At 41.5% G+C, this 13,751-nt stretch overlaps 1 protein-coding gene across 2 annotated transcripts in view; it reads right to left on the reverse strand.

The window, feature by feature from the left end:
- Window positions 1-9,114: 9,114 nt before the first annotated feature.
- The window catches only part of MALT1 (MALT1 paracaspase), a 60,102-nt gene continuing 55,465 nt past the window's right edge, over window positions 9,115-13,751 (reverse strand). For both annotated transcript variants that reach the window (XM_039230491.1, XM_039230490.1), the window contains 3 exons: window positions 12,938-13,095; window positions 11,457-11,582; window positions 9,115-10,444 (listed from right to left, as the gene is read on the reverse strand). In XM_039230491.1, coding sequence (XP_039086422.1) covers window positions 10,004-10,444; window positions 11,457-11,582; window positions 12,938-13,095 — 725 coding nt within the window. In that variant the 3' untranslated portion in view covers window positions 9,115-10,003. The remainder of the gene's footprint in view (window positions 10,445-11,456; window positions 11,583-12,937; window positions 13,096-13,751) is intronic.

The following is a 13,751-nucleotide window of genomic DNA, read 5'->3' on the forward strand; positions in this document are numbered from 1 at the left end:
AAGACACTAACTCTTTGTAATGGAGTAATGAGTGCTCTACACAAAGATGAAAGTGGTAGAACTAAAGATTATGAAGACTTAAAAAATATTTTTAAAATGTTTTATTTCTGAGAGAGAGAAAGACAGTGTGAGCTGGGGAGGGGCAGAGAGAGAGGGAGGTACAGAATCTGAAACAGGCTCCAGGCTCTGAGCTGTCAGCACAGAGACCGATGCGGGGCTCGAACCCATGAACCGTGAGATCATGACCTGAGGTGAAGTCGGACGCTTAACCAACTAAGCCACCCAGGTGCCCCCAAAAAATATATTTGAACACCTTTCCCTGTCAGAACTCTGTTGAGCATAATATGGCAACATTACTGAGTTTTAGGTCAACTCCTTTAGAAATGCTTGGAACATGACCTGTGACATTCACCTTTAGAGACTGTACCTTATTTTCTCCTTTAATAATAATATTTCTATGTTGGGCACCTGGGTGGCTCAGTCAGTGAAACATCCGACTCTTGGTTTTGGCTCAGGTCATGATCTTACCATTCGTGGGTTCAAGCCCTGCATTGGGTTCTATGCTCCAGAGTGTGGAGCCTGCTTGGGATTCTCAATCTCTCTCTTCCTCTCTCTGGCCTCCCCCCGCCCCCCGAAATGAATAAATAAAAAATTTAAAAAAAGAATATTTCAATGTTGGGGCTCCTGGGTGGCTTAGTCAGTTAAGCATTTGACTGTTGGTTTTGGCTCAGGTCATGATCTCACAGTTCGTGGGTTTGAGCCCTGACATCGGGCTCTGTCTACACTGCAGAGCCCGCTTGGGATTCTCTCTTCCTCTCTCTCTGCTCCTTCCCCACCGCTTGCACTCTCTCTCAAAATAAATAAATAAAAACCTTTAGAAAAAAAGAATAATGTTTCAATGTTTTAAAAATATTTTTCATATACTTAGAAGAATGACGTATTAAGTCGCACTGGTCACACATGTCATAAAAAATCATTTTTGACTCTTCTGCTGTGTTGGGAAAACACCAAGTTTAAGTTGCCAAGTTCAAGATGGCATTCCTTCTGTTTTCAGAGTAGACGGTTTCTTGCAAACTTCATTCAAACAAAGTCTTGTCTCTCTCAGGTACAATAGTTGATGCTCCATCAAGCATGCGCATTTAATGTCATGCCGCTTTTGCATTGATTCAGCATATTTATTATTCAACAGCTTATTATTGAGATTGTGTATCTCTTCATTACTGGCTAAGAAGCAGCAGCACCGGGGGCACCTGGGTGGCTCAGTCGGTTAAGCGTCCGACTTTGGCCCAGGTCATGATCTCACGGTTCATGGGTTCGAGCCCCGCATTGGGCTCTGTCCTGACAGCCAGCTCAGAGCCTGGAGCCTGTTTCAGATTCTGTGTCTCCCTTTCTCTCTGACTCTCCCCTGCTCGTGCTGTCTTTAAAAAAAAAAAAAAAAAAAAAAGCAGCAGCACTGGGGAACAGTAATGGGCTCTGTTCCAGGTTTGGGGCCTCCCTTACCTGCTATCCAGGGCAAATTAACCTCCCGAATTAGCCTAAAAGTTTCCTCATCTATAAATTGCAAGGCTGTTGAGAGTCAAATGAGACCCTGTGTGTAAAATGTTCGCACCTGGCATGTAGAAACGCCCCACCCCCAAAGCTTCCTCTCCTTCCTTTGTGTAAATGTGTACACCTGAAGCGCTCAGGTATTCATTTGATAATGTGGATGAGCCACTTGTACAAAGATAGTGGATGCACGCTGCCTTCAAAACAGTCAGTTTGGGGTGGGATGGTGACTAGGGAAGGGAATAGTTTGCTCACAACGGTGCTTCTGGCAATATATGCAAATTAATCCAAAACTAGTTTTAAATATTTGTAATTAGTTTTAAAAATAACTTGCAAATCAGGGTGCCTGGGTGGCCTATTTGGTTAAGCGTCTGACTCTTGATTTCAGCTCAGGTCATGATCTCACAGTTCGTGAGTTCAATTCCCGCTTCGGACTCTGTGCTGACAGCTCAGAGCCTGGAGCCTGCTTCTGATTCTGTGTCTCCCTCTCTCTGCTTCTCCCCCTCTCTCCCTGTCTCTGTGTCTCCCTCAAAAAAAAAAAAAAAATAAAAAAAATTACTTGCAAATGTTCACGTCCAGTCATGATGTAATAATGTTAGGAGTGGATTTACTCTCCCACCTTTTTTTTTTTTTTTTTTTTTTTTTTTTTTTTTTTTTTTTTTTTTGTTTGTTTTATTTATTTCTAGGAGAGAGAGAGACAGCGTGAGCAGGGGAGGGTCAGAGAGAGAGGGAGTCACAGACTGAAGCAGGCTCCAGGCTCCGAGCTGGCAGTCAGCACAGAGCCCGACGCGGGGCTCGAACCCACGAACCGCGAGATCATGACCCAAGCGAAAGTCGGACGCTCAACCGACTAAGCCACCCAGGCGCCCCTTTACTCTCCCACCTTAAACGACTAGCCAGCCATACAGAAAGTATGAAGCAATAGTTTGTAGGCACTGGACAAAGATCACACGTCATGATCAACGAGAGAAAGGAAAGACGAGTGAAGGAGGCATTGTGGTTCCCAGTGCTTTGGGGAGACATGGAACCTCCCTGCAGCAGAGGGGTCTTATTTTACAGCTGTACTGTTTACCCAGGAGAATGTTCCTGTTTTTAGGTAGTATACACCTATGTGTTTATTTAGAAGCAAAAACGTAACACTTTTCAACAGCTCAGGGAGATCATTTGTGTATGTATTTAGATATACATACAAACATATATATACATTTATGAGACAAAATGATAAAACATGGAAAAACACATTAACATAGGGAATCAGGGTGAAGGGAATATAGGAATTCTTTGTACTGATTTTGAGGCTTTCCTCTAAGTTTAGAAATTTTTTTTTAATTTTTATTTTTGAGAGACAGAGCATGAGGAGGGAGGGGCAGAGAGAGAGGGTGACATAGAATCTGAAGTAGGCTCCGGGCCCTGAGCTGTCAGCACTTGAATCCACGAAATGCAAGATCATCACCTAGCCAAAGTCAAATGTTCAACCGACAGAGTCACCTAGGAGCCCTTAAGTTTGGAAATATTTCAAAATTTAAAAACAAACGTCACAGGTGCCTGGGTGGCTCAGTTAGTTAAGCGTCTAACTCTTGATCGCAGCTTAGGTCATGATCAGAGCCTGGAGACTGCTTTGGATTCTCTCTCTGTCTCTGCTCCTCCCCCACTCATGCTCGGTCTTTCAAAAATAAACATTAAAAATGGATTTTAAAATAAATAGATGATAGTCAAAGTCTGGTGCTAGCAACTTATTAATGTAGGAGTACTCAGCCAACCATTTACTTAAAATGCTGTTCAACAAATCTCCAAAATGATGCAAGAATTGGGAATTACTTTAGATTTGTGGTAATTACTTTAGACTTAGTGATTTTTTTTTATATATAACAGGTAGCATAAAAAGTACCTACGTGTGCATCACTCATGACATTAAACAAATGCACAGAGGCACCTGGGTGGCTCCATTGGTTAAGTGTCCGACTCTTGGTTTCAGCTCAGGACCTGATCTCACGATTTGTGAGTTTGAGACCCACATCAGGCTCCACACTGACAGTGCAGAGCCTTCTTGGGATTCTCTCTCTTTCTCTCTTTCTCTCCCTGCCCCCTGCTTGCTCTCTCAAAATATATAAACTTAAAAACAATCTTATAAAAAATGCATGAATTCCTGTGCATTTTTAAACTTGATTGCAATTATGAAAATTAAAAATGTGTTCTAAATATAAATTTATTGAGTCTTAGCATATTTAGTCAATGTGTAGGTCTATATTTGACAATTATATAATATCTGTTCCCTGTATAAAAACTGGAAAATCCAGGTAAGCCAAGACAAATAATGCCCGCAGAGAAACACTGCTAATCAACTGCTTTTATATGCAGACACAATGTACTTTATGCTAAAGAACTGGTGATGTTCAATTTCCATGCTTTTTGAAAGGTGAGCTTGGGGTGAACACAACTCAGTTGCAACTTTTTCTTTCTTTCCTTTTTTTTTTTTTTTGAGAGAGAGACAGAGAAAGTGAGCAGGGGAGGGGCAGAGAGAGTGGGGGAGAGAGAATTCCAAGCAGGCTCCACACTGTCAGCACAGAACCCGATGCAGGGCTTGAACCACAAACCGTGAGATCATGACCTGAGCCCAAACCAAGAGTTGTACGTACGCTTAACCGACTGAGCTGCCCAGAAGCCCCAGTTGCAACTTACTTTTAAAAATATTATAATTTTTAATTTTTTAAAAAGTAAGTTCTACCCCTAACATGAGGCTCGATCTCATGACCCCAAGATTAAGAATTGCACGCTCCACCACCTGAACCAGCCAGCCACCCCCACTGCAACTTATTTCAGAAGGCGATACTACATTGCCGATAATAGAGGGCTGTGTAGGACGCATCCTGAAAACAAACAACGCACGCTGAACTGTGAGCGTACTGACTGGTATGGTTTTGAAAAAGCCAGATTTGAAGACTGATGGCCGTGTCTCCCTCCTGCCGGCCCTGTGAAGTTTTAGAAGCCCTCACACGTTATATCCTTGTCCCCATCTTACAGACAAGGGAACAGAAGCATAGACAAGCTGTGGGGCACTTCAAGCCAGACTGCTGGTGGGTGGTGAGATGAGCGGGCTCCTTCTCCTTCATAAAGTGATTTTGGGTCAGTAACGTCAAATATTTTTAAAGCTGTCAAATAAATACATTTATACAAACTGTTCTGGATATATTTTTCTTTGTTAATTAATATTTTATCAGTATAAAAAATAGGTCATGGAATTTGGGGGAAAATACCCAAAAAATACATATTTGGGTCAGGCCTGGATGAAACTCACAATGTCAGAACAGAAAAACAGGTTGCCACTGCTTAAGAGTCATGTGTAAGTTTTGTGTGTTTGGCATCAGTTAACAGTTAAAAGCAGTGATAGAATATAAATACTCTCTCTCCTAGTAGGGAAGTGTTCATGTAACAGGAAAGGATTTAAAATTTATTAGGCATTTAAAAAAAAAAAAAAAAAAACAGATCTTGGAGCACCTGGGTGGCTCAGTCAGCTGAGCGTCTGGCTCTTGATTTTGGCTCAGGTCACGGGCCCTGCCGTGGCCTCTGCACTTGGGGTGGGGCCTGCTTCAGATTCTCTCTCCCTCTGCCTCTCTTCACTGCTTGTGCTCTTTCTCGCTCTAAGAACTACATAAATAAACTACATTTATAAATAAATAAATAAACTACATATTTATAAACTACATTTATAAATAAATAAATAAACTACATAAATAAACTACATAAATAAAAATATAAAAGATCAGATCTCCTTCTGATATTAAACTTGTGCTGATCTACATGTCATCTATCGATGATCTGAGCTGTGGCTACATGATGGCATCTCCGAGTCTGACAAGTCCTAAACAACACCTCGTTGCTTTGTGTGCAAGTAAGAGGTGTGCAAAGTGACAAACACTGCGGGGAAGGGGAGAGGTCTCCTCCCTTCTCCCTGTCAGAGTCCTTTATGGACTTTCTTTCTCAAGGCTGTGCCTGTTTGGCCTGTCCATCTTTAGATGAAGAAGATTTTAATGTTTTATAGTCGATGATCCATGTGTTAAGATTTTTTTTTTTTTTTTTTTTTTTACTAGAAAACATACGAACTTAGCGGAGTCTGGGTGGCTCAGTTGGTTAAGTGGCTGACTTCAGCTCAGGTCACGATTTCATGGTTTGTGGGTTCGAGTTACACATCAGCCTCTGTGCTGACAGCTCAGAGTCTGGAGCCTGCTTTGGATTCTGCGTCTACCCCCCACCCCTCCCCTGCTAGCTCTTGCTCTCTGCTCCTCCCCTGCTAGCTCTTGCGTGCCTGCACACACACTCTTTAATATTAAAAAATTTAAAAAGAAAACATGTAACTTGTAATTGCTATTTTAGAATTTCTTAAGTTACTAGTATCCCCTTCCCAAGAATCAAATACTAGCTTTGGATTTAGCTGAGCCTTTGGCATCCTAATCTCTTGCTCACACTGCAATGGTATCAATGGGTTACGCCTCCTAAATGCTACTGATGTATAAATTCCTATGCTAATGTTCTAGAGCCACAGGTGTAAGAGATCAAGTAAAATAAATGCATGGCTGACAGAAAAGAGAAAAACTACACAAGTCTGTTATTTTAAAAAATGTTTTAAAAGTATAAATACATGCTTTAAAAAATTCAAATATACAGAACACCTGCACAGTTGAATACAGAAGCCACTAGCTAGATTTCAGCTGCTCAGTGAGCACAGGTGGCTAGAGGCTATCACACCAGGAGTACACACATGGACCGTTTCCATCATCACTGAGGGCCCACTGAGCAGTTCATGGTTACTGCTCTACAGTAACCATGGTTAAGCACTAGCACATCAATGGCTTATTATTATAAAAGTTCTTTATATATTCCGGATACAAGTACCTTATCAGACATAATTTTCAAAACTTTGCTCCCATTCTGTGGGTTGTCTTTTGATGGTGTCCTTTAAAACATAAAACTTCAGGGGCGCCTGGGTGGCTTAGTCGGTTAAGCGTCCGACTTTCGCTTGGGTCATGATCTCGCGGTTCGTGGGTTCGAGCCCCGCGTCGGGCTCTGTGCTGACTGCCGGCGCAGAGCCTGGAGCCTGTTTCAGAGTCTATGACTCCCTCTCTCTCTGACCCTCCCCTGCTCACGCTGTCTCTCTCTCCTAGAAATAAATAAAAATATTTAAAAAAAAATTAAAATAAAACATAAAACTTCATTTTGAGGAAGTCCCAATTTTTTTCCCTTGTTGCTTGTGCATTTGGTGCTGTATGTAAGAAACCGAACATTTCCTTATATGTTTTGTCAATTTTATAGTTTAGGTATATGATCCATTTTGGGCTGAAATCTGTATAAGATGGTGGTCCGTTAGCTCTTTGTGACAGTTGTCCTAGGACTTTTTGCTGAAAAGATTACTCTTCCTTATTGAATGCTACTGGCACACTCATCAAAAATCAATTGTTCATAAATGTTACTGGCTTATTTCTGGATCCTCAGTTATACTTTATGTTCCCATAACCCATGTTTATTCTTATGCCATTACCACAGTGGCCTTGGTTTCTGTAGCTTTGTAGTAAGTTTTGCAATTGATTAAGTGTGAGTCTTCCAACTTTGTTCTTTTTCAAGATTGTTTTTGCTTCTGTAATTTTCCGTATGAATATTATCAGCTTGTCAATTTCTGCAGATAAGCCAGCAGGGGTTTTTAACAGGAATTGCACGGACTCTGTGGAGCAATTTGGGGAGCATTCTTTTTCTTAACAATGTAACATCTTCCAATCCATGAACAAAAATGTATTTCCACTTATTTAGGTCTTCTTTAATTTCCCTCAACAATGTTGTGTAGTTTTTATTCATCTTGGTGCTATTGTAAATAGAATTTTAAAAAGTCTCAATTTCAGAACATTCACTGCTAATACAGAAATAAACCTGATCTTTGCATATTGATCTTGTATCTATCCTGCAGTCTGGTGAACCATTTAGTTTTTTTTTTTTAATTAAAAAAATTTTTTTTATAATAGTTTATTGTCAGTTGGTTTCCATATAACACCCAGTGCTCATCCCCACAAGTACCCTCCTCCATGCCCATCACCCCCCTTCCCCTCCCTCCACCCCATCTGCCCTCAGTTTGTTAACGTAGGTCCATGGGGGAGAAGAAGGGGAAAAATAGTGGGGGAGTGGGAGGGAGGCAAACCATGAGAGACTCTTGAATGCCGAGAACCATTTAGTTTTTAAATGAATTTCTTAGAATTTTCTACAAAACACGTTTATGTCATCTGTGAATACACAGTTTTACTTCTTTTCCAATTTGGCTGACTTTTCTTTCTTTTTCTTGACTAATTGCCCTGGCTAGAAACTCAAGTACAATGTTGAACAGAAGGGGTGAGTATGACCATCCTGGTCTTATGCCTGATTTTGGGATGAGAACATTCAACATTTAGTCTGTTGTCATTAATGATGTTAGGTTTGGGGTGTTTGTAGATGTTTTTTATCATGTTGAGAAATTTCCCTTTTATTCCTAATTTGTTGACTGTATCAGGAAAGGGTGCTGAATTCAATCAAATGCTCTTCCTGCAACTATTAAGACAATTAATTAGGTCAGTGTGGTAATTTAGTCCTTTATGAACATGGCAGCGTTGATCCTCATTATGATTCTGTATTTATGAATTTACCAATTAATTTCTAAAATTTGTTTGTAATCCCCAAATCAAAACTGTCAGCACTTTTATGATTATTCATAGGCATGTGCAGACACATGAAAATGTAGTTTCCTGATGTGCGTGCTCTCAGTGGAGCTGAACAAGGCAATGCTTTGCCTTCCTGTTCTGGCTCCCCCCGAGACGTGACCAGAAGATGAGGGGGTGGGGGATGTCAGTGCAGTGCAAGAAGCTCTGGCTCTGGGGCTAGTTGGACGGGCAGGAATCCCAACTCTGGCAATTACTAGTGGGGTGGCTTCAGGGAAGTCACTTAGTATTTTTCAACTTCATTTTCTCTTTTGGAAATAAAACAGTATATACCAGGATAAATTGTTTTCAGGATTAAGATTGTAATCTATTTGAGATATGTATACACACACACACACTTCCCTGAGGAGCAATGGCTCTGTATTCACTAATTCAGTATTTACAGTGATGTTACAGAATGTAAATAATGTGAATAAGGTGAATACTGTGACTAATAAGAAGCATCTGCAAATGACATTGAATTCTGGATGTTAAACCAACCTTGTATTCCTGGGATAAATCTTACTTAGTCATGGTGTAAAAAATCCTTTTTATATGTTGCTAGATTCAGTTTGCTAGTATTTTGTTGATGACTTTTGAATCTATATTCGTAACAGATACTGATCTATAGTTTTCTTGTAATGTCTTCACTGGTTTTGTATCAGGGTAATACTGGCTTTGTATGTAATATGACTTGGGAAGTGTTCTCTCTTCCATTTTTGGGGACAGTTTGCAACGGATTGGCGTTAATTCTCTAAATGTTTGGGAGAATACAACAGTGACGTCATCTGGACTTGGCATTTTCTTTGTGGAATGTCTTAAAGTTACTAATTCAGCATCTTTATTATTGGCAGTTGCCTTTTTAACTTGCTTTAGGTAGAACCAACGGTGGTTAAGATGATCTCTCAAGGCCAGAACAATTCACTGAGAAAATGAACGTTATCGAGGAAACATCTCCAGCATCTGTGAGATTCAGATAAGCAGCTGCCAAGGTTATCCAGTGGCAGGGCTGTCCTGCTGTCTTGCTCTAACACAGACAAACATCTCATCACCTCTCACATGCTTTCATGACCTTAGGAACAAGGACTGTCAGCTGCTTCCGCATCAGATTTAGTTAGATACAAACCTGTTAACAGACATTTGTAGTAAAGTCCTATAATCACAAATTAAAGTTTGTACATGACTAGATTATATACAGACATGTGTATTTACATATTATCATTAAATCTATCTACAAAAATAATACCTGTCTCCGAAGCTGTCAGGAAGGCAGTGTGTAGTGGAATGAACAGTGGCACAGAAATCTGAATGTCTCGGTTCTGGGGCTGGCTCTCGCTTAAACTAGATGCGCAATCTGTTTCTCCTACCGACAGAACAAGGTTAAGCCTGGTGATCACCAAGGTTGTTTTTCCTCATTCTAAAAACACAAGGACTTCTTCTACAGTAATGTCCTTTCCACCGTTCTTACTTCAGAGTGCTCGAAATGAAAATATTTTTGTTATAAGCACATCCCTATTTCATTCTTACAGAACGAGTCAACCAATTCACCAAATCTTAAAAGAAGAGGAAGAGGAAGTGTGTGGTTAATAAGTCCAACATCTCAAAGTCCCAAGTTTGCCACGAAAGAGCCACCGCTAACCTTCTCTCTCTACAAATACGTATTTGCTTTTTCATCATACCTCCCGTCCTCTCAGTGCTGTTGCATAGGAGGCATGAGGTAATTACGGTAATTTTCAAAAACAAGGAGGTCACTTGTCGGAAATTCGGAGCCCATCAGAGAGGCTGAACGGCATCTCATCCGTCGTCTCTACTGGCACGTTACTTCTCCCAAAGCGACACGAGTCGTGGTGGGAATGCGCGCTTGAAATAAACGCATCTGCAGTCCGGCTGCAGCGACAGCTATCTGAGGGCAAAACGCTGCTCGAGTTACCCAGATGCGAACGGTAAACAGCGTGGAAGGAGTCCTGGGTCGAGTGGTAGGGCCCGGGCCCCGGCGCGGCGCAAGCAGGGCTCTGGTAAGGGCCGTTGCACATAAGACACGTTTGGAAGCAAGTCTTCCTTCCCAGACCCCGGTGAATGTCCAGTTTGGCAATGAGGGGTTTCCCGACGTTCACTTCCTGCTTCTCCTCTACAGTATCTTCCAGCCCCGAGTACTGATACGACACACACACCGTGAAGATCAGATGCTCCTGAGAAGGAAAAGGAATGAAGTTATTTTTATCAACTGTGAGCACAGGTGAGTCTGAGTATCACCGACATCTACAAATACGCATATGATCACCCGACAAAATCCACTCTTGCTCCCCTTTCCCAGCTTCCAATCCTCAAGGCCCGTTTATACCTTCCCTACACTAAGCAATGGCAGCGATAATCATGTTCCCTTTCCTTCATTCAACACTTTGAGTTTTTAGAATTCTACTACTTGCTACGGAAGGTAGTCAGGATCACAGAGATCTTGCACTGTATTCGGATGAACTGTTTAAAGGTGTTTTCCAAGCCGTGGGGCTTGGGACACTTACCCAACTGGTGGGGATGGAGGATGGTCCTTTAATGAAAAAACCTGGCTTTACTCCCAGGCCAGAAGTTTAGCTGTTTTAAAAAGTATTATGAAATAATAATCCATAGTCACAGGTGGAGAAGGGTCATTGCATCAGATCACAGGCTTATTTCACAGACAAAGGAGCCTGAAGAAAATTAGCTACGAACAGGGTGCCGAGAGTTTGTATCTGTTGTTCCTTAACTAGACAATGAGTATTTGAAGATGTGAAGACATGTAAAAGTAGACTATGCTCTGTATCTCTAATTTTTTGCTTTTAAATCTTAGAGAGAGAGAGAAAGCACACATGTGCTGAGGAGGCAAGAGAAAGAGAGAGAAAGAATCCCACGTAGGTTCCACGCTGTCAGCACAGGGGCCTGAATGGCTCTCACGAACCGTGAGATCATGACCTGAGCCGAAATCAAGAGTTGGCTGCTTAACCGACTGAGCTGCCCAGGCGTCTACTCTCACATGAACATCTTCAGGCCATTACCAGGGACAGAATACAACGTGGAAAGGGTCACTGTAAGACTGTGTATCTCGTATCTCTACTTCCATTTAACGCTCAATGAAGCAGCGTATCCATAAAGTAATACAACTGTCACACATGGAAATGAATTTTCACTTTCACAAGATTAGTCATTACACACAGGAGAAGTGCTAACCTTTAACTTCTGCAGTGAGCTGAGCCGAGTATAGAGGCACTGCTTGGGGAGGTCCTTTGACACCAAGTAGCTGCCAGTCTCCTCAGGCGTCCCTTTGTTTGCGACCTTTGGATCAATATCTAAGTCCTGTGAAAAGGAGCAGATGTTATCAGTGAAGGCAATGAGAGTCACGACATGGTCCATGACAATAAAATATCTCAATAGCTTTTGCCCTCTTAGGAATTTTGGCCCGAGTAGGTAAACCCTCATCCAGGACTAAAGAAACAGTAAGAACAGCACTCTAGGGTACAACAGGAATTCTAAATTCTGCACACGTATGCTCAGAAAGTTAGCTGTGCGAGTACAGACGCTTCCAAATTGCCCCTAGAAACACTTCTTAACCCACTCAAGCTTCCTTTTACGTTCAAGCCCCGTGAGTGTGACTGCTGCATTCTCTCCCTTCTATCCATCACTTCTGGGCAGGTGCAGGGGGATTTTAGAAAGAATAAATGGACATGACACAGGCATCCTGTCCCCTTTTTCTTCTCCAAGAGACACACCCTGGCCAAGGGTGGGAGAGCTATTCTCGAACTCCAGGGAGAAGGCCTCAGGTTCTGCCCTACCCCATGCCTACGAGGCCCACCCCAGGCCAGCACTGCCAGGGCAGGTGGAGGGACCCATCGAATTCTGGCTTCAGTCAGAATTCTGGCTGGGCCGTCTGCTCTCACGCTGAACAATGTCCTCCATGAAGCCCTTATCAACACCAAAGCGATGTTCTGGATTTGTCTTGCACCCTGCTTGCTTCTCAATTTACTGCACTCATGTAGGAAAGAGGGATACTATTTATTGGCTTCTTTAGGCCAACACGAAATACATATTGTATCTTAATTTATGGAAAAAGAGAAATTTCTGTGCTTCCGATATACCAACATAACTTGACAAATAAGACTTTAATTAAAAACAGTAGTTTTTAAAAGGAAATTATTCTTTTTTTTTTTTTTTTAATGTTTTATTTATTTCTAGGAGAGAGAGACAGCGTGAGCAGGGGAGGGTCAGAGAGAGAGGGAGTCACAGACTGAAACAGGCTCCAGGCTCCGAGCTGGCAGTCAGCACAGAGCCCGACGCGGGGCTCGAACCCACAAACCGCGAGATCATGACCTAAGCGAAAGTCGGACGCTTAACCGACTAAGCCACCCAGGCGCCCCTAAAAGGAAATTATTCTTGACATAAGAATGACATTCCTTCATATTTGATATTCTACTTAGGGTAAGGGCAATTAAAGGCTTCTTTCCTCGGTGAAATTTGACATTTAGGGTATTTTGGTGATCCATTTTTAAATATTATGACTACTGTTACTAAAATACAAGTATTGATATAAACGGAATATATATATTCATATTTCTTTTAAATTTACCATCATCTTTAAGTTTCCATATACTTAGTTCTTAGTAAGTGAGGCTATACCGGCATATTCTGAATCAAAGAAGAAAGCGGGGACTTACAAGAGGAAAGTCTGTGACATAGGCATCGCACATCACCACGTCGGGCGGCTTGTGGACGATGCTCGTGTAGATGATCATGACGTTGGAGAACTCCGCGGCAAACCCTAGCTGAATCTGGACACCGCACTGAAATTTAAGACACATACTTTCTGGGAGTTCTGAAAAAGAACAAAAAGAACAACTTACAAAGAATCATTTGAGGAGTGCTTGGGAAGTTTTCTGATGATGAGCAACAGACAAATATTCTTTAAGGGCAAAACAGGGCTTTTGCTCTCACTCAGAAATGTTCTGTAACTAACACATTCTTCAAAGGCACAGAAACATACATGCACACACTTACTAAAAGAGAAAAAAGGCCCCATATTCTGCAAGCAAATAAAAACCGTTCGCTTGCTATTTCCTGATAGTTCTTGTCCCTCCGCATATATAATTTTTACAGTGGTAATCAAAACATCCATACAACTGGTAGATAAATGTTCAGTGCTGCCTCAGTCTTCATGAAAATAGTTTCAATAAGCATAATGTTGCAGAGCAGTTTATTAGTTTGAATAATCCACTACCCTTGAGTATCTCTGTTTCTGGGTTTTATGGTTTTCCCATCACAGTTGGTATTTCTTATATACATGTACTTAATGCTTTAGATATACCTGCTGGACAGTCCTCACACATGTGACATTCTCCACTCAGAGAATATACATAGATTTGACCATACCATTTCCAAAATGAGTACTGATTTCAAAATGTTCACCTAGTTGATAAGATTAAAAACGAAACACTACACTATCATAGTTTTGTGTTTTCTCTAATTACTACT

The sequence above is a fragment of the Hyaena hyaena genome, unplaced genomic scaffold (assembly GCF_003009895.1).
Source record: "Hyaena hyaena isolate Hyena2069 unplaced genomic scaffold, ASM300989v1 scaffold_47, whole genome shotgun sequence".
Classification (NCBI taxonomy): Eukaryota; Metazoa; Chordata; class Mammalia; order Carnivora; family Hyaenidae; genus Hyaena; species Hyaena hyaena.